This window comes from Gambusia affinis, linkage group LG23 (assembly GCF_019740435.1).
Source record: "Gambusia affinis linkage group LG23, SWU_Gaff_1.0, whole genome shotgun sequence".
Classification (NCBI taxonomy): Eukaryota; Metazoa; Chordata; class Actinopteri; order Cyprinodontiformes; family Poeciliidae; genus Gambusia; species Gambusia affinis.
Window position 1 is genome coordinate 17454876 of NC_057890.1, and position 15432 is coordinate 17470307.

The window sequence follows — 15432 nt, forward strand, 5'->3', positions numbered from 1 at the left end:
TTAGTAATTTAATAAGTGTATTTGTTTAGGTATAGGTAGCATTATTATATTGCATGTAGCTAATTTCATAATGTTTTATTGTGAATAAGTGTTTTATTTTAAGTTTGTATGCTTTGTAACTACAGTGGCCACTTTGCAATTTATGCAAATGAGGTGCGCGGCCTGAGTGTTAACAAAGGTGAGAGAGAAGTGAGAAAGGAAAGGCGCTGCAAGTGAGAATCGACAGTCACACGGGTTTTCAACCGTAGTTTGTTTTGTGGAGGTTATTTAAGATTTAATTGCTCTTGTAAAGGATAACGCAAGAAACTGTGGAATAAATTTTTGTTTTACATTTTTACATCGGAGCGCTGTGGAAGTTTTTATTTTCCTCTTCAAACACACGAATGAAATCAGCGAAATTAACCTTGTGGCAACACAATGTTGTTGTATCATACACAAAGCAATGGATATCAAAGTGAGCCGGGAGTCGGGCCCTGAGGAACTCCGCTACATTAAATTGCAGGACCTGAATATTACATAGATATTTTTTCTGAGTAAAATGCAGCATTTTGACGTTTTAAAGTTACAGTGAAGCAATAAAGTTGGAGAACCAGCAACCAAGAGACCAAACAACTCTGGTGTTGCTCTGTGTTACCTTAATTGTTAGTTTGGGAAAAGCCAAACCAGAGTTTTCTGCTGTTTACCATAATTAACATGTTTATGTTACGCTGTAGATTCTGTGTTGCTCCACTGTGTAATACTTAGGTTCATCAGTGTGTACTCTGATCCAACTCACAAAGCAGCAACAATGTTTGCCAATGTTTATTTTGGTTATGTTTTGTTCCTGTAAGACCTGGCAGGTCAAAAAGGACCCTGCGTTGTCATCTTGGAATATTCCCGTGTCATCAGTGAAGAAACAATCCATTTATGACATTATGTCATTCAGCACTTTCAGGTAGTCTGGACCTCATAATGTTGTTGAACTTTAACCAGACCAACTGCAGAAACCTCAGGTCATAGAGTTGACACCACAGGCAGCTACAGTGTCAGACTTTCTTCAAATCCCGATATGCTGATCAGTGTGGAAGAGGGCAAATCTGGGCCACATGACCGTTTTCCACGCTTTCTTGCAAATTGAAGCCATTTTATACTCAGCATCACTGATTAGTGGTTTTCTTGTGGCTAAACTAACATCTTTTCCATGACTACAGTGTATTTTGACAAGGAAATGTATTTCTGTTTTGGATTTTTAAACATTGGTTGTGTTAATCTAATATTTGAAATTAAACTGAAACACAATAAAAGTGATTTATGCTTCAGGAAGCGGGAACCAGCTGTAAGAGATTGAAAAAAGATGCTAAATGACAGAATTGGAGCAAGACCGGAAATTAGACTTTCTGCCTTCAAAATAAAGTGCTACCACAACAACAAAAACCAAAGAGGCCAGAATAACTGAATCTATCGCTGTTCCAAATAAACGTTTTATCATTGCTCATTTTAAAGCAAGATGCTAAAAATTTCCTGTTTTAGTTTTATAGATGCATTTTAAATAATAACACTAACAAAAAAAACTCTATGTTGTCATACAAGCTAATTTCTGAAATGTGCAAACGACAGAAGTATCTGGAATGTAACCAGGTTTTGTTACACGATAAAATGAAATTACTATATAACATTTTAAACAGTTTTACTTTCATTTGTTTATACTAATTATGTTTTCAATGAATGAATATATATTAATTTTATATGTTAAACAGGTTTGGATTTGAACACCAGACTCTATTGCTATGAAGTAATAATGCCAGTATTTCATCTACCAAGCAGTTTATTGATCATTTTAAAATGTAAATATGTCAAAAAATACAATTAATTTTATTGTCACTATTTTTCAATCAAAGTTAATTTTATTTATTTGATCTTGTGTCTACCTCTGTTGGTGTGATTATTGTGAAGCACGCTGTTGTAAGTGTGCTATATAAGTAAAGTTTTGTTGCTTGGAGTACAAGTTTTTCCTCCTAGAACATGTTCTGGTTCGTTGATGGTTTTATTTTGAAAAGTTTTTCCGGAAGCTGTCACGTTTACGGCGTCCAGCTTTACGTCAGCGCGGAGGAGCGGCAGGAGGGAGCGGCTCTGGTCGAGAGAGCTTCACAGAGAGTGGGAGAGAGAGCGACGCGCAGCACAGCGGACGGGTGGATGACTGTAAGTACTGTCGCTGCTGATTTCCTCTTTTTTCTCCCTTTTCTTCTGATTTCATTCTCATTTATTGGATGGAGGTTAACCTCCGGTAGTAGGAGGGCTGGTTTAGACAGACAGGAGCGGTCAGGGAGGTGGACAGACCGGTGCCGAGGCGAACCGAGCTGGGTTGGGTTTGCGGAAGCGACCGACCGGCGGACAGACCGACGGACAGCTAACGGATGTTAGACAGCTGGGTGGCATCAGGGCGGCTGTCTCCCCGGCTCCGACTCTGTATCCGATCGCTAGCAGAATGTTTGGGCTTTAGCTTATACTCGGCATCAGGTTCTCCATGGGAGCGGGGCCTGCCGCATGAGCAGCCCGGACAGGGAGCGCTGTGGGGCGGCCGCGGTACGGAGGAACCCCCGCTGCTCCGCTGGAGGATAAAGAAAGGAAGTGAAGTGAGACTGAGTGGAGGAGTTCAGAGGATCCTGTCTGCCTCACACTGGGTCTGTTATTTCCACACAAAGCTCGGGTTTATTCCCTTGCTTGCTGTAATGTCAGCAGCAAATAGAGGAGTATTGACAGGCCCCACCTAGTTCTGCTGGACTCAGGGATCTGTGGCGGTTCGGTCCAACTTCACTCCAGCAGATTAACCTGCAGTCAGGAAAAAAGGCAGGTTGGCTAATAAAGCTGCATGGTGATGAAATAAAACAATAGGTTCTGATAAAGTTCTGTTTAATCAGCGGCACTTTCACTAACTGGGCCTCTTGTGTCACATATAAACAAACTGCAGATGCTGGTGTCAGAAACACAAACAACACAAATAAAGCCTGGTACCAACATGTGTGGGTATGCAGGCGAAGAACGTACTCAGTGTTAAAATGCAAGTCTTTATATTGAGATAACAGCAGCTTAAATTGGATTTAATCTGAAATAATAATAAAATTAACAAATAATCAAATCTGACGGAGTAAAAATACAAAATTCTGCTGTAATTTAAGTCTGTCAACAATATTTACAGAAAATAATCACAATAAATCCTGAATTTAATTTTAAATGTTAAGCCAAAGTTTGTCCAGTTAGAAAATCACATTTAAAACAGAGACAAAGTTATTTAACAAATAAATATTACAGTTAAGTCCTGAAAATGAGAAAAACTATTAAGTTTAATTGGTTGATTAAGCAGAATTAGATGAGCATTTTTAAAGTGTTTCTATTTAATACATTAACCAACCATCAGGATCTTACGCTCTAGCTAAAGTTGAAGAAAAATGTAAATTTATCTACAAGATCTTATCCAAGCTTTTGTTTATTTATTTTTTATTTTTTGGCAAATTAAAAGTGTTACTTATGCAAGGACAGAGTTCAAATGTGAAAGTGGGGTGAAAAATAGAAAATAAAGAGGAAGTTGTTGACTAAAAACATGAACTCGTCACAGCTGAGCATGAAAACGAGGCCGTTTCAGTTTCTTTGCTGCATTCTGAAACTAAATATTTGATAAATTAGTGAAGTTAAACTTTCTGTGCTGCAGACAAGCAGAAGTTGAACAGTTTCCATCAGTCCAGCTCCGAGCCTTACTGGACAAATTGGTTTTCTGTTGCTTTAATTTCAACTCAACACACTTTACAGACATTTTAACTACCCAGAAATCATACAAAATTACATTATCTTGATAAATTTGGGTGATTATTACACAAAGTGGAACCAAACTGATTAAAAAAGTAAGAGGTCTCTGCTGCTGTTTTATTCTTCTAACACTGAGATTAATATTATTAATAATCACACTGGATTAAAATAATTGATCTTTTTTATAAACCAGGACTTTCTTTTAACACCTGAATGCAGAAATGAACAAAAGACAAACATGTTCTTCAGATCTCAGTGACGTTCCAGCTGCTGGTTTTGGTTTTATTAGAGATATTTTAATAAAACATCCAGCAGGAATTAAATCTTTTAATATATGACCAATGAGTCAAAGTCATTCTTTAATCAACTTATTTAATTGTTTTTCAGCTTTTAGAGGTAAAATTGATAGTTTTTCTGAGACTTCAGTTGTGGAGCAAAGAAAACTAAAAACTGTTAATTAGCGAAGAGTTCTGGTTCCGACTGGGAGGAATCTGATCGATTTATTTTTTTAACAAATAAATTACAGGATTATCCCCATCTCTGGATTATATTTATATAATTTATAATGTTATTAATCTCAAACTGCACGCTGCTGTTTGATTTTAGGCAATTCTCAGTTTTGATGACTTAAAAATAAAATCAGATATTTTATCATCTTGAGTGAAAACTGAATGATTCTGATATGGAGACTCTACTTGGTCTTTTTTTAAACTAAATTTAAATCACTACTTCATTTTTTAGCCTTTTTATTAAACAAAAAGAAAAATAAAATTTTATTTCTATTGGGTCTAAACTAAAAACAAAAACCTGTTTACTTATTTACCTGTGTAAATATTTACTTTTCTTTCTGTAATTTCTTCTACTTCCGACTCTATTTTAGGGAGAAAACTGCACGAATTAAACATTTATATTCAAACAAATAATAAATAACAGCAGCTGGTGTTTCAGACTCGATTGAAAACTTAATTTAGGTTTTTGATTGGATGTAAATCATAATTTAAATAGCGGTAAACATCAACGTAGCGCCTCATTTAAGCTTGTTGTTGAGTTTATTGTCACCTCTGATCTTTAACTCGCCTCCTGTTGTGACGTGTTCAAGGTTTTGTGTTTTAGTCGTGATGTTCGGGGAAACTTCAGATTCCTGAGTCCTGACTCGTCTAGACTCGTAGCATCGACGTGTGATCGACAAACAAGCCCTTTTTACAGAACCTGAGGCAATAAAATCTGCCTCTGCTGATGCATTCAGGAGCAGTCCGAATGTTGAAACTCGGAGTCATGTTTGTCTAGTTCAGGCTTGCACGCTGAGATTCCTATAACGCTCTGCAGATTGCGTTCTGTTTTTTGTCATTTTAATGATTTTGTTTTTCCTGACGATCTCCTGAACGTCTCCGCTCATCAAAGAAACAAATCAGGAACAAATCAGGATTAAAATCTGTTCCTGCTTCATATGTTGGGGAGATGTTGCAGCCTGAAATGCAGGAATAACTCTAGAAACGATTATTTTGATGATTAATCGGATACAAAATTGGCACATTCTGCTGAGTATTAATTTACACAACATTAGAAATCCATTGAAGGATCCAAATAAACGATTGTTTCTTATTCAAGTAAGAAAATAAACATTTTATTGATCAAAATGCAATTAAAGAACTCAAACCAGGTGAAACTAAAACATATTGACAGACAGAGAAGGTTTTTGTCTATATATAATTATAATATAATAATATATTTTATGCAGTTTTGGTTGTTTTTTCACCCATTTCTCAGAGTCTGTAAGATCCAGTAAGTGATTAATCGATTGGTATATTGGTTGACGATTATTTCCATATTCGTTTCATCATAATTAATCTGATTAATCGACTCAGGCCAACTTATTTTATTGCTAATTTGAATCCGTTTTTTGAGAAACTGAATTTTGTGTTGGCTGTAAGTCATAATTATGAAAATTAACACCAATAAATTCTGGAATAAATGAACTTTTTGATTCTAATTTAGTGAGAATCCTCAGGATTAATCAGATTAATCATGACGGTTCACCATGCATACCTCTGGTTCTGATTTTCTGGATTTAATATTACAATTATTGTGAGTTTTTGTTTTAAGTCAGGATTTTCAAACTTTTACAGATTGCTCTCATTTTGAGGTTTGGAGAATCTAGTTTCTAGATTAAAAATCCAGATTAAATCTCCCAGGTTTAACGTTGCAACAGTGGAGAAGATCGCAGTTCAGCCTTCGCACCACTAGATGTCACTTTATCCACTAATGTCGACCTTTAAAAATGTAAAAACATTTTAAATCGGCTGTTTTTCTCTGAATCTCAGCTGGTGCTGAATTTAAACATCAGAGCAACACAAACAAGGTTTAAATGGGATGTTGTTGCTATGCAACAGTGCAGGAGTTTCTGGGTAATCTGAGAATGTTTTCGAACGGTTACCTGGTTACCGTTGCTAGGGGATTAGATGAAGATATGAGTAGCAAACAGCTAATCAGATAAGTATCGCTTCACAGCTGGATCTGTTGTGTTTTTAAAGTAATCTTACAAGAGTTAGATTTAAGTTTTGGAGTGGTCTAGTCAAAGTTCAGAGTTAATTTCACTCCACAGTGGTGAAAATGACTGCTAAATGTAAAAAAACATTACAGGAAATGGTGGATTTCTGAGTTTGTCTATAAGAGAAAAATCTGATTTTTTTTCCTCAGTGTTTGATTTGTTTGTCTCTTAGATGTTTTGGATGAAATTTCTGTTTTGCTGCTTTAAACATGTTACCTCATCGCCATGGCAACCTTAGTGGCCCTCATTAGCTGATTGTGAGAGTTTGTCTATGCTTGTGAGGACGCTGTGGCCGTTTCTTATTTTAGATCTAAGCTGAACACTTTAAATGATGCCGAAAAGGCGACAGGTGTTCAGTTTGTTTTCAGTTTATTTTTACATTCACTTTTAAAAAAGCAGCAGAAATACTGACAGTATAAATGCCAGGTGATCAGCTCCTCTCAGTTTCTGCACCGTTTATGAACTTTCTGTCTAAATTCAGCCCTTAAAGAGTATTATGGGCTCAGAAAATATAAATCCTGCAGTAAATATAAATCCTCTAATTCAACTATTAGCATCAAAATTAAAATAATAAATAAATGTTATAAAATGTTGAATAGGTTTAGTTTTTAATTGAAAGAAATGAGATATGTTTTTGGTTTAAAGTTTACTGTGAGTACTATGAAACTATTAAACTATATTTTAACATAGCTTCCTTTTAAAATACATTTATTTTATGCTTATGGATTCAGATTTTTAAAAAGAATAGTCCAGATTTAGTTGTTATTAAATAAAAACATACAAAGCTTTGAAACATTTTAAACCACATTAAAGCTTTGATTTATTTCAGCCTTTTTTCCTGGTCAAAACTCTAAAGTTCTTATGCCTGCGTTGCCGTGACGACGCTGGCTGCTCACATGCCTACACATAGCAACCGTAACCAGGAAGGGGGAAATTCCGCCAGCTGTGTGATCACATGACCTGAAGCTGTACTGAGTTTACCTGAGGGCTCAGCTGCAGGTGGAGTGAGCTGTGCTCTGATTGGCCGCTCTAATGCTCCTCTCTCTCTCTCTCCCTGTCTCTCTCTCTCTCGCCCAGCAGACAGACAGTCAGGATGCGTGAATATAAACTGGTTGTTTTGGGATCAGGAGGCGTCGGGAAGTCAGCGCTGGTAAGTCCCGCTAACACTTCCTGGTTGTGTTTTCCTGACTAAACATCTCAGAGCTGCTCTGCAAACAAAAACACACATTTAAACCAACATTTTTTTAAATGTCCATAACAAGTGGCAAAACATTGTTACAGACATTTGAGTAAAATAAAAATTGGGTGATATGGCTAAAAAAGTAAAAATATTTTCAGATTTTAATGCTTGTTTTCGCTTGTTGTCTTTCTCACCTTCTGTGTGTTATTTGATGAAGTTGTATGAGAATTTGTGTTAAATTACAGAAAATAGTCATATTAGAAAATAATTAAATTACGATAGAAACTTTGTTTTAATGACAGAAAAGTTAAAATCTGACATGACCAACTCTGTCCTGATGCTACTGATAATTTGATGCTAATGTGGTTAAAGAAAGATTAAATACTTGTATTTAGTATTAAATATTATACCAAAGCATAAATACCTGTAAACATTTAGAAATGTTGCTTTTTAATCAGTAAAACTGGTGATGAAGCTGCTCTTCATCTCCTCCTCTTCCTCTCTCTGTGCAGACGGTCCAGTTTGTTCAGGGAATCTTTGTGGAGAAATACGACCCGACGATAGAGGACTCGTACAGGAAGGTAGGAGCGCCAGATTGTTTCTGATTGGCTGAAAGCAGAGAAACTGATATTATGGGATGTCCTGAGGCCGATTCCTCTCCAATCCAGGAACATTAGATGTAGGAATGTCACCTTATAAATTATTTAATCAACGTGTGAAAACAAAGATTAAACAAAATTTAAATACTAAATATTTAAATTTGAAATAGTTTATTTATTTTAATTAGGAATAAATTGCTCACTGTTTACAATCTTTTATTATATTTCTAATTCTTTACTATTTTTGATCAATACTTAATTTATGTATTTATTTTAAAGTTTTATTTATATATTTTTATGTATTTGTTTATATATTGTATTTGTACATGACTTTTAGTAACATATTTTATTTCTAAACAGGAATAACATTTTAATTTTTTTATTTATTAATTATTTTAATTGGTTGTAGATTTATTCAGAGACCTATAATTTAATATTAAATTAATATATTGTAGTTTTTTTACTGATGTATTCATTACAACGTATTTTCTATGTTACATGATCAATGCATGGCTTAATTTGTTTTATTTATGTATTTTATTTAGAAATAAAATGTCTTTCAGTTATCATTTTAATCGTTTATATTTTTATATCATAGTTATAATTATTTTTCATATTAATATGCATTAAATTAAACATTTTACATTCTATTTATTCTATTGATTTCTTATATTTTCACATTACTGAATAATTTATATATTTATACCCTTATTTTAGTTGGTGTGAATTTTCTGCATTTGGATTTTCTTTGTTGTTTTATTATGTAAAATAAACATTTTTCAATTTATAGATTTTTAAGAAAATAAACTGCAAAAAGAAAATGAGGTTTTAAGCGACGCAGTGAGTCAGTTTATGTAAAACGTCGGAGAATATTGTTGAGTTTTGACTTCCTGTCCCTGCAGCAAGTGGAGGTGGACGGGCAGCAGTGCATGCTGGAGATCCTGGACACGGCTGGAACAGTAAGGGCCGGTCAGAGGTCAGAGGTCAGCCGTGCGTTTGAGAGTCTCCTCACCTCCGCCGGTGTTTCCACAGGAGCAGTTCACGGCCATGAGGGACCTGTACATGAAGAACGGCCAGGGCTTCGCTCTGGTTTACTCCATCACCGCTCAGTCGACCTTCAACGACCTTCAGGACCTGAGAGAGCAGATCCTGAGAGTGAAGGACACCGAGGATGTACGACACACACACACACACACACACACACACACACACACACACACACACACACACACACACACACACACACACGTCGCTTCAACACAACCCCACTAACCAGGATGGTCAAAATATTCAGCTGCCAGAAAGTACTGAAAAAAACTCCTTCCTGTGAAATATTTAAAGCTTCGGCTACAAATGTCAGATTATAATCCATCTATAAATAATTAATAGAAGATTTAGGAACGACGGCGAGAAACAAAATATAATTTCAGTCTTAAAAGTCTGAATTATGCAGCTAAAATTTTTTAACTCTGTATAAAAACTCATTTTAAAGGCTAGATGTTAAAAATGACTGACCTTTAGCTGTGCTGCCCCCTGCTGGCCACAGTTTCCCTCTTCCTGTTTCACCTGTAAATGATTTAAAGGATTTTGTTTATCTGGGATAATTAACATGGAGAGTCTTTGAAGTAACAAGTTACCTCAATTAAAACATTTACCATATAAATGTATTTATTTTTAAGACAATAAGAAAATAATTCACTAAAAAGCTTTAGAATTAGATTAAATTTTTTTGGAATAACATGATTTAAACATTTTGTATTTTATTGACAAAAACACACAATTTTATCAAATAATTGTTTATATTTCATTTTTGTCAGATTTGAATAAATAATTAGGATTTAAATGTAAAAAAAAAAAAGTCAGGGTTGTCTTTTTTTTAAGAATTAGATTTAAATGTTTTTATTTTAAAAAGCATTAAAATCCAACTTTAACAAGTAAAAAACGTCAGGATTGTCTAATAGTTTTTTGAAGAACTAGACTTTGATGTTTGATGAAACAAATTGAATTTTTAATGCAAAAGGAAAAGGTCAGGATGAAGTAATTAAACATATGGTGATTTAAGCGTCTCTGCTGCGACGCTGCAGGTTCCCATGATCCTGGTGGGGAACAAATGCGACCTGGAGGTGGAGCGCGTCGTGGCCAAAGAGTCGGGCGTCGGCCTCGCCCGCCAGTGGAACTCCTGCGCCTTCCTGGAAACGTCGGCCAAGAGCAAGATAAACGTCAACGAGGTGAGCGCACCTGAACCAAAAAGCCAGCAACGCCTGCGCCCTCCACAAACCGACGATGTGACGTTTGTTTCCGCAGATCTTCTACGATCTCGTCCGGCAGATCAACAGGAAGACTCCCGTTCCAGGAAATACTCGCAAAAAGCCCATCTGCCAACTTCTCTAATGACAGGTGAATCCCAAACGGGAAAAAAGCCGTTTTCATTTATTAACCCGGCAGGAAGGCGATTTGCCTCTCAGCGTCTTCAATTTTCTAACTGTCCTAGTTAAAGCCCCCCATGGTTTGGACTTTGCAGCTCTTCGTTTACAGGATAATTGAATTAAAATGGTAAAGAAGAGAAACAAAGACGAAGCCTTGGAGTTTGTTTGTCCTGGTTTAAAATAGTTTGACATTAAATATATAATATATAACTGACTTTACAAATTTCAGCTAAAATTGTCATTATTGCCTATAATTAAATATTTTTAAGAAACATTTCTACCCTATTCAGAATCATTTTTTTTTAAGTTTACTGGCCTTTTTACAGTGGAATTTATTTGATTTTATATTTATTTCAGAAACAATTAATTTGTATTGGTCAGAATTAATTGATTATTCAAATAATCAACTAATTAATTAAACATTCACTGGAGTAGACAGTCTCAAATAAAGGCAATAAAAACAATCAGAGCAGTAAAAAGTATGTATTTATACAGAATAAAAAAACTTTATCTGCAAATATGTTTTAGCCGAAACTGCTGAAGTTCAAATTCACTGAAGGAATAAAATGTTACTGCATTTTAGGCAATAAATTCTTTATTTGTATCTTCTAATGGGTTTCTAATACTGCATTAAAAAGGCTTATGTGGTCACATTTAAATTTTTTTTAATCAAATTAATCAATTACTAAACTAATAGTTGCAGCCCTTTAATTTAAAACTCTTTAAAAAGGAAAAGTAGCGTTTTAGTCAAATATTTGTCATTTTTAGAGCCTCTCTCCGGCGCCCTCTGCTGGCTGTTAAGGCAAAAACTAAAACTAAAAATACCCAAAGATTCACAATATTAACATTAGTTTGATATTTAAATGTTGAAAACTCTTCATCCGTCACTTCCTGTTTACATTCTGTCTCTTTTTCTGTCTTTTAGTTCCGACTTGACCGACGTCCTTCAAGCCAACCAATCACAGAGCATCTTCCAGCTGGCCACGCCCCTTTAACACAACCACGGAATCATCAATATCAGCCACGCTAAACCCTCTGTTACCGTGACGACTATGTCCAATCCCCTCATTGGAGACCGTTGCCTTGGAAACATGAAAAAAATCCCTCAAACATCCGATGATGATGACGGTGAAGGGGGAGGGCGGGCTTTTCCAAACAACTTCCCAGATTAAAACTCCAGTTCCCATCATGCTCTCTGCTGAGGCTCTGCTCCGGGCTTGGGGAGCCGCCTCCAACTTTTTTTATTTTTATTTTTTTGTTCCTTATCATTTATTTTTCTTTCACTTTTTGGTTTCCAGCAATTTTTTTCTAATTCAACCGCATGCAGCTTGACCGTCAGCCATCTTGGCACTGCGGTTGCCACGGTGACGGCTGTGTGTACCGCTCTGGTTAAACCTGTGGATCCTTACAGTGGTTATTATTATTATAATTATGGCAGTACTTATTATTATAATTCTGTGTAAAAAGAAAAAAAATCTAGAGTCAGTTGATGTTTTTTAGTTTTAATTTCCGGGTGGGCGGGGCTAACGGTGTGCAGCAGGTCATAGGTCAGCTCACTGTGTTGCTAAAGTTCAAACCGGTTCAGCTCAAAACTAAAAGTTTGATCAAGTGACAATTAAAGTCCAGGTTTCAATAAAGCTGAGCAAATTTTCTGAGTGAATAATGTTCATGTTCCACAGGACACACGTCACTATCAATAAAAAAAAATCAATTTATAAATTGATTATTAAAGCAGATCAGCTGTGATTTATGGTTCTACTGGGATTTATTGGGAAACTGAGAAGAGAAATAGGAAAATGTGTGAATTATGAAAGATTTGTTGGTGAATTTTTGTTTTTGATGGCATTTTATCTTTAGCATTATTCCAAAGAAATAATTGATTTAGCTAGAAGGTATGCTAACAGCTTTCTTCTGATTCAGTATTCTGTAATTTTAAGAATAATTATAATATATAAAATAATTAATCACTTTAAACACTAATGTTCCACTATTTGGAAGGTATTAGCTTCATAAGATACAATAATATTAAATGCTACCTGGCTAGTCTAAAACATTAGAGCTGCATTTAGCTTTTAGCTAAATTAATGTAACATTATCTTGAAGCTTCATAATTTTTGAGCTCTAGTTGCTGAAGTTACTAGCTACTGCCACTTAAAGCTAATCGCTAATGTTAGCATTAATGCTAATACTAGTTTTAATTACTAACATTACGCTCTTGAAGCTACTTAATGATCATCTTTAAGCTCTAGTTGCTAAAGTTACTAGCTACTGCCACTTAAAGCCAATAGCTAATGTTAGCATTAATGCTAATACTAGCTTTCATTATTAACTTTAGGCTCTATTAGGTTAGGTTATAGGTAAAAGTATATACTACCAATGAAACTATTAGTTTTAAGTAATGCTAGCTTTAGCTGTTAGCTTAAAGTGCCTGTCGCTGAAGCAAATTCTAAAATTAGTTGCTAGTAAGTTAGCTTTTGCAACCGTTCTGTGGTTATTTTTGAAAGCTTTTCTTTTTGTTGAGTAATAAATATTTGTACGTTGCTGTAAACTTGTGGATAAATATCAGCTGAGGAAGAGAAAACTTTGATGAAAGGGCAAAGCTAGTGAGTTAGCAAACGTGTTAGCAGCACAGTGAGCTCAGTCAGAACCTGCTGTGATGGGCGAACATGTTGCCTTCAGACAGCAGACTCACACTGGTCCAGAATATTTATTCGGGCAGAATAGCTGAGATGGAGTCACAGAAAACAGAAAAAGTGTTTGTAGTTTGGGTTTAAAATTCATTCCCTATGTGAGGATTTAGCCTGTGGAGCTGCACAAAGTCTGTGAACAGCAGATTATTTTTGTTTTTAATGAGTGTGGTGGTGTTACAGAACCAGTAGTACATCGGACCTCTGTGAGTTCTGCTGCGGTGTTGTACTGTGGTACGGCGCGGTACTGCTGCCAGTATTCTGCTTCTCCTCCAGTACGTTCAGTCATGTAGCATGTTGATGTTCAGTAAGTACTCGGTCTGACCTCCAGGAGGTGCTGTGACGGTTTGCATGCCGGTCAGAGGAGACGGAGGGTCCGTTTGCAGCCGCGGTGATCGGACCTCTATGTTTCTGCCCGCAGGGGGCGACAGCGTGCTTAAACAGAATCTAACACATTAATGTCTCGTTTTTCAGTGCTTGGTAATTTAATTTTCCGGCTTTCTAAGAATGTGTTTTATAAATGCCTATGAATGTCCTTTTACCTCTTTTCAGCTACTTTTACACTGATTTCCTCGGATGTTTCAGTGAGTTGGTGTGTTTTGGGCGAGCCGTGGCTGCAGGCGGACCTTTCCGGCCTCCAAACATCGGGGGCTGCAGGGGCTTTTGTCATTTGCCAAACTCAGATTCTGGATGTCTGGAAATCTCTTTATTTTAAAGAATATTGAGGCCTTAACAGTAGTTGTTGTACTAATAATTAGCATTTTTCAGTTGTGGGGTTTGTAAAAAAAAAAAAATGTAATAAATGGAATAAAACTTTGTGATGTAGCTATAAGCAGATATGTTTGTGTGATGCTTTCAAAGGAAATGTAACAAAAGTTCAAATGGTGTGCAATAATAAACTCCTCCTGTCCATTTATCTGCTTACACCCACATTACAATGTTTTATAAACCATTTTATGTTTAAATTGTTGGAATCCCCTAAAATGCCCAATTTTACACTGAAGTGACTATTGCAACTGCAGCTAAATGCAAAGTGGAAAAAGTTCCCCGTGATTGAAATAACGTCTTTTTTTTTTTTTTGCACTGTATAGCACAGTGACCAGTGAAATGTAAAAGAAACCAGTTCAGCCAGTGACGCGCCAGGCTAGAACTGGTATGGAGGTCGTCTGAATTGGTTTCTTCATTCCAGAAACCCGCAGCAGCAAGAGAGGCAGCAGAGTGGAGGGGGGCGAAGCCAAATGTAAAAACAAAACTAAGAAGCCTTAAATGAATAAAACTGGTGCAATTTTGTAACAGAAACACGTGTTGGTCGGTTATTCCCTCTTATTGATGGAGAAGGACGTATTTAAAAGTTTCACATTATCCTATAAACTCTGATTTTTATTGGGGACAAGTTGACAAAATAATATAAAATTAGGTGGTAAGAAAAGGTTGCATAGTTTTCCAAAGTTTTGAAAAATTAAAATCTGTGTTTAGCCCCTCAAAGTTGATGATTGTTACATTTACATTTTGTCCTGAATTCTCAGTAATTACAAAATGATTACATTTGACTAGATGGAAAAAAGAAAAACGATGTTATAACGCGCTTGCGCGTAACGCCTCGCTGCCATGGCAACGAGGTGTTGAGTCGGGAGGAGTTCCACCCTAAGGATGTGATTTCCCATCTGGTCTGCCCTGCTGTTCCGATATTGCGCTTCTACACCGTCCTTTACGGTTAACGGTGATGACCTCACGGTGCTTTCAAGTACACCTCGTACATTGGAATATATATATATTCAGAGGAATCTACTGGAATCGTTTTCAACACATCATTAATACCGTAATTTAATTTTACTGTAAGTTTTTATTAAAGGGTTGTGACAGTATCATTGGGTTGTTGCAAACAGAAATAAAACTTAATACATTTCAGCCAAAAAAAATGAGATTTTGATGATAATTACAGGACAAATAAAAAACATTTCTGAATATGAAAAGTAAAAACTTCAAAAATTTTGAGGTTAATCTCAGACATTTCTGAATTTCAAAAGTTAAACATTTGAAACCTAGGGTTTTTTTTTTGTTTTGTCTTAGAGAAATTCTGAGATCAATCTAAAAATTTCTGAGTTTTTCTACAATAGACATAACAAAAGTAAAAAGTTAAATCTGGCCAAAAAACAACAACAAACTTCAGTAATTTCTTTACAATTCACAATTTAAAATATTTTAAAAATAT

At 35.7% G+C, this 15432-nt stretch overlaps 1 protein-coding gene and 1 long non-coding RNA gene across 3 annotated transcripts; one reads left to right on the top strand and one right to left on the bottom strand.

Annotated features, from left to right (window-relative positions):
- The first annotated feature begins 2058 nt into the window (after nt 1-2058).
- Nucleotides 2059-14546, top strand: LOC122826820 (ras-related protein Rap-1b). 2 transcript variants are annotated; one of them, XM_044109159.1, is made up of 8 exons: nt 2059-2178; nt 7409-7478; nt 8021-8089; nt 9010-9066; nt 9140-9280; nt 10192-10335; nt 10412-10504; nt 11459-14546. In XM_044109159.1, exons 2-7 carry the CDS (start codon nt 7422-7424, stop codon nt 10496-10498), a joined length of 555 nt encoding a protein of 184 aa, XP_043965094.1. In that variant the 5' UTR covers nt 2059-2178; nt 7409-7421; the 3' UTR covers nt 10499-10504; nt 11459-14546. The 2 variants fall into 2 exon arrangements, with proteins under 2 accessions (XP_043965094.1, XP_043965095.1); XM_044109160.1 differs by having other exon boundaries at nt 2068-2178; nt 7406-7478.
- On the bottom strand, nt 2186-7395 carry LOC122826823. The gene is made up of 3 exons (XR_006369875.1): nt 7310-7395; nt 2747-2808; nt 2186-2587 (listed from the first exon to the last, which is right to left on the bottom strand). It is a non-coding gene; the product is annotated as an uncharacterized LOC122826823 (long non-coding RNA).
- Nucleotides 14547-15432: the final 886 nt, after the last annotated feature.

Excerpts from the sequence above, each read along its gene's own strand:
- LOC122826820 (XM_044109159.1), top strand. The coding sequence starts at position 7,422 with ATGCGTGAATATAAACTGGTTGTTTTGGGATCAGGAGGCGTCGGGAAG. Across the intron at positions 8,090-9,009 it reads TAGAGGACTCGTACAGGAAG|CAAGTGGAGGTGGACGGGCA; the intron begins GTAGGAGCGCCA and ends CTGTCCCTGCAG. Across the intron at positions 9,067-9,139 it reads TCCTGGACACGGCTGGAACA|GAGCAGTTCACGGCCATGAG; the intron begins GTAAGGGCCGGT and ends GTGTTTCCACAG.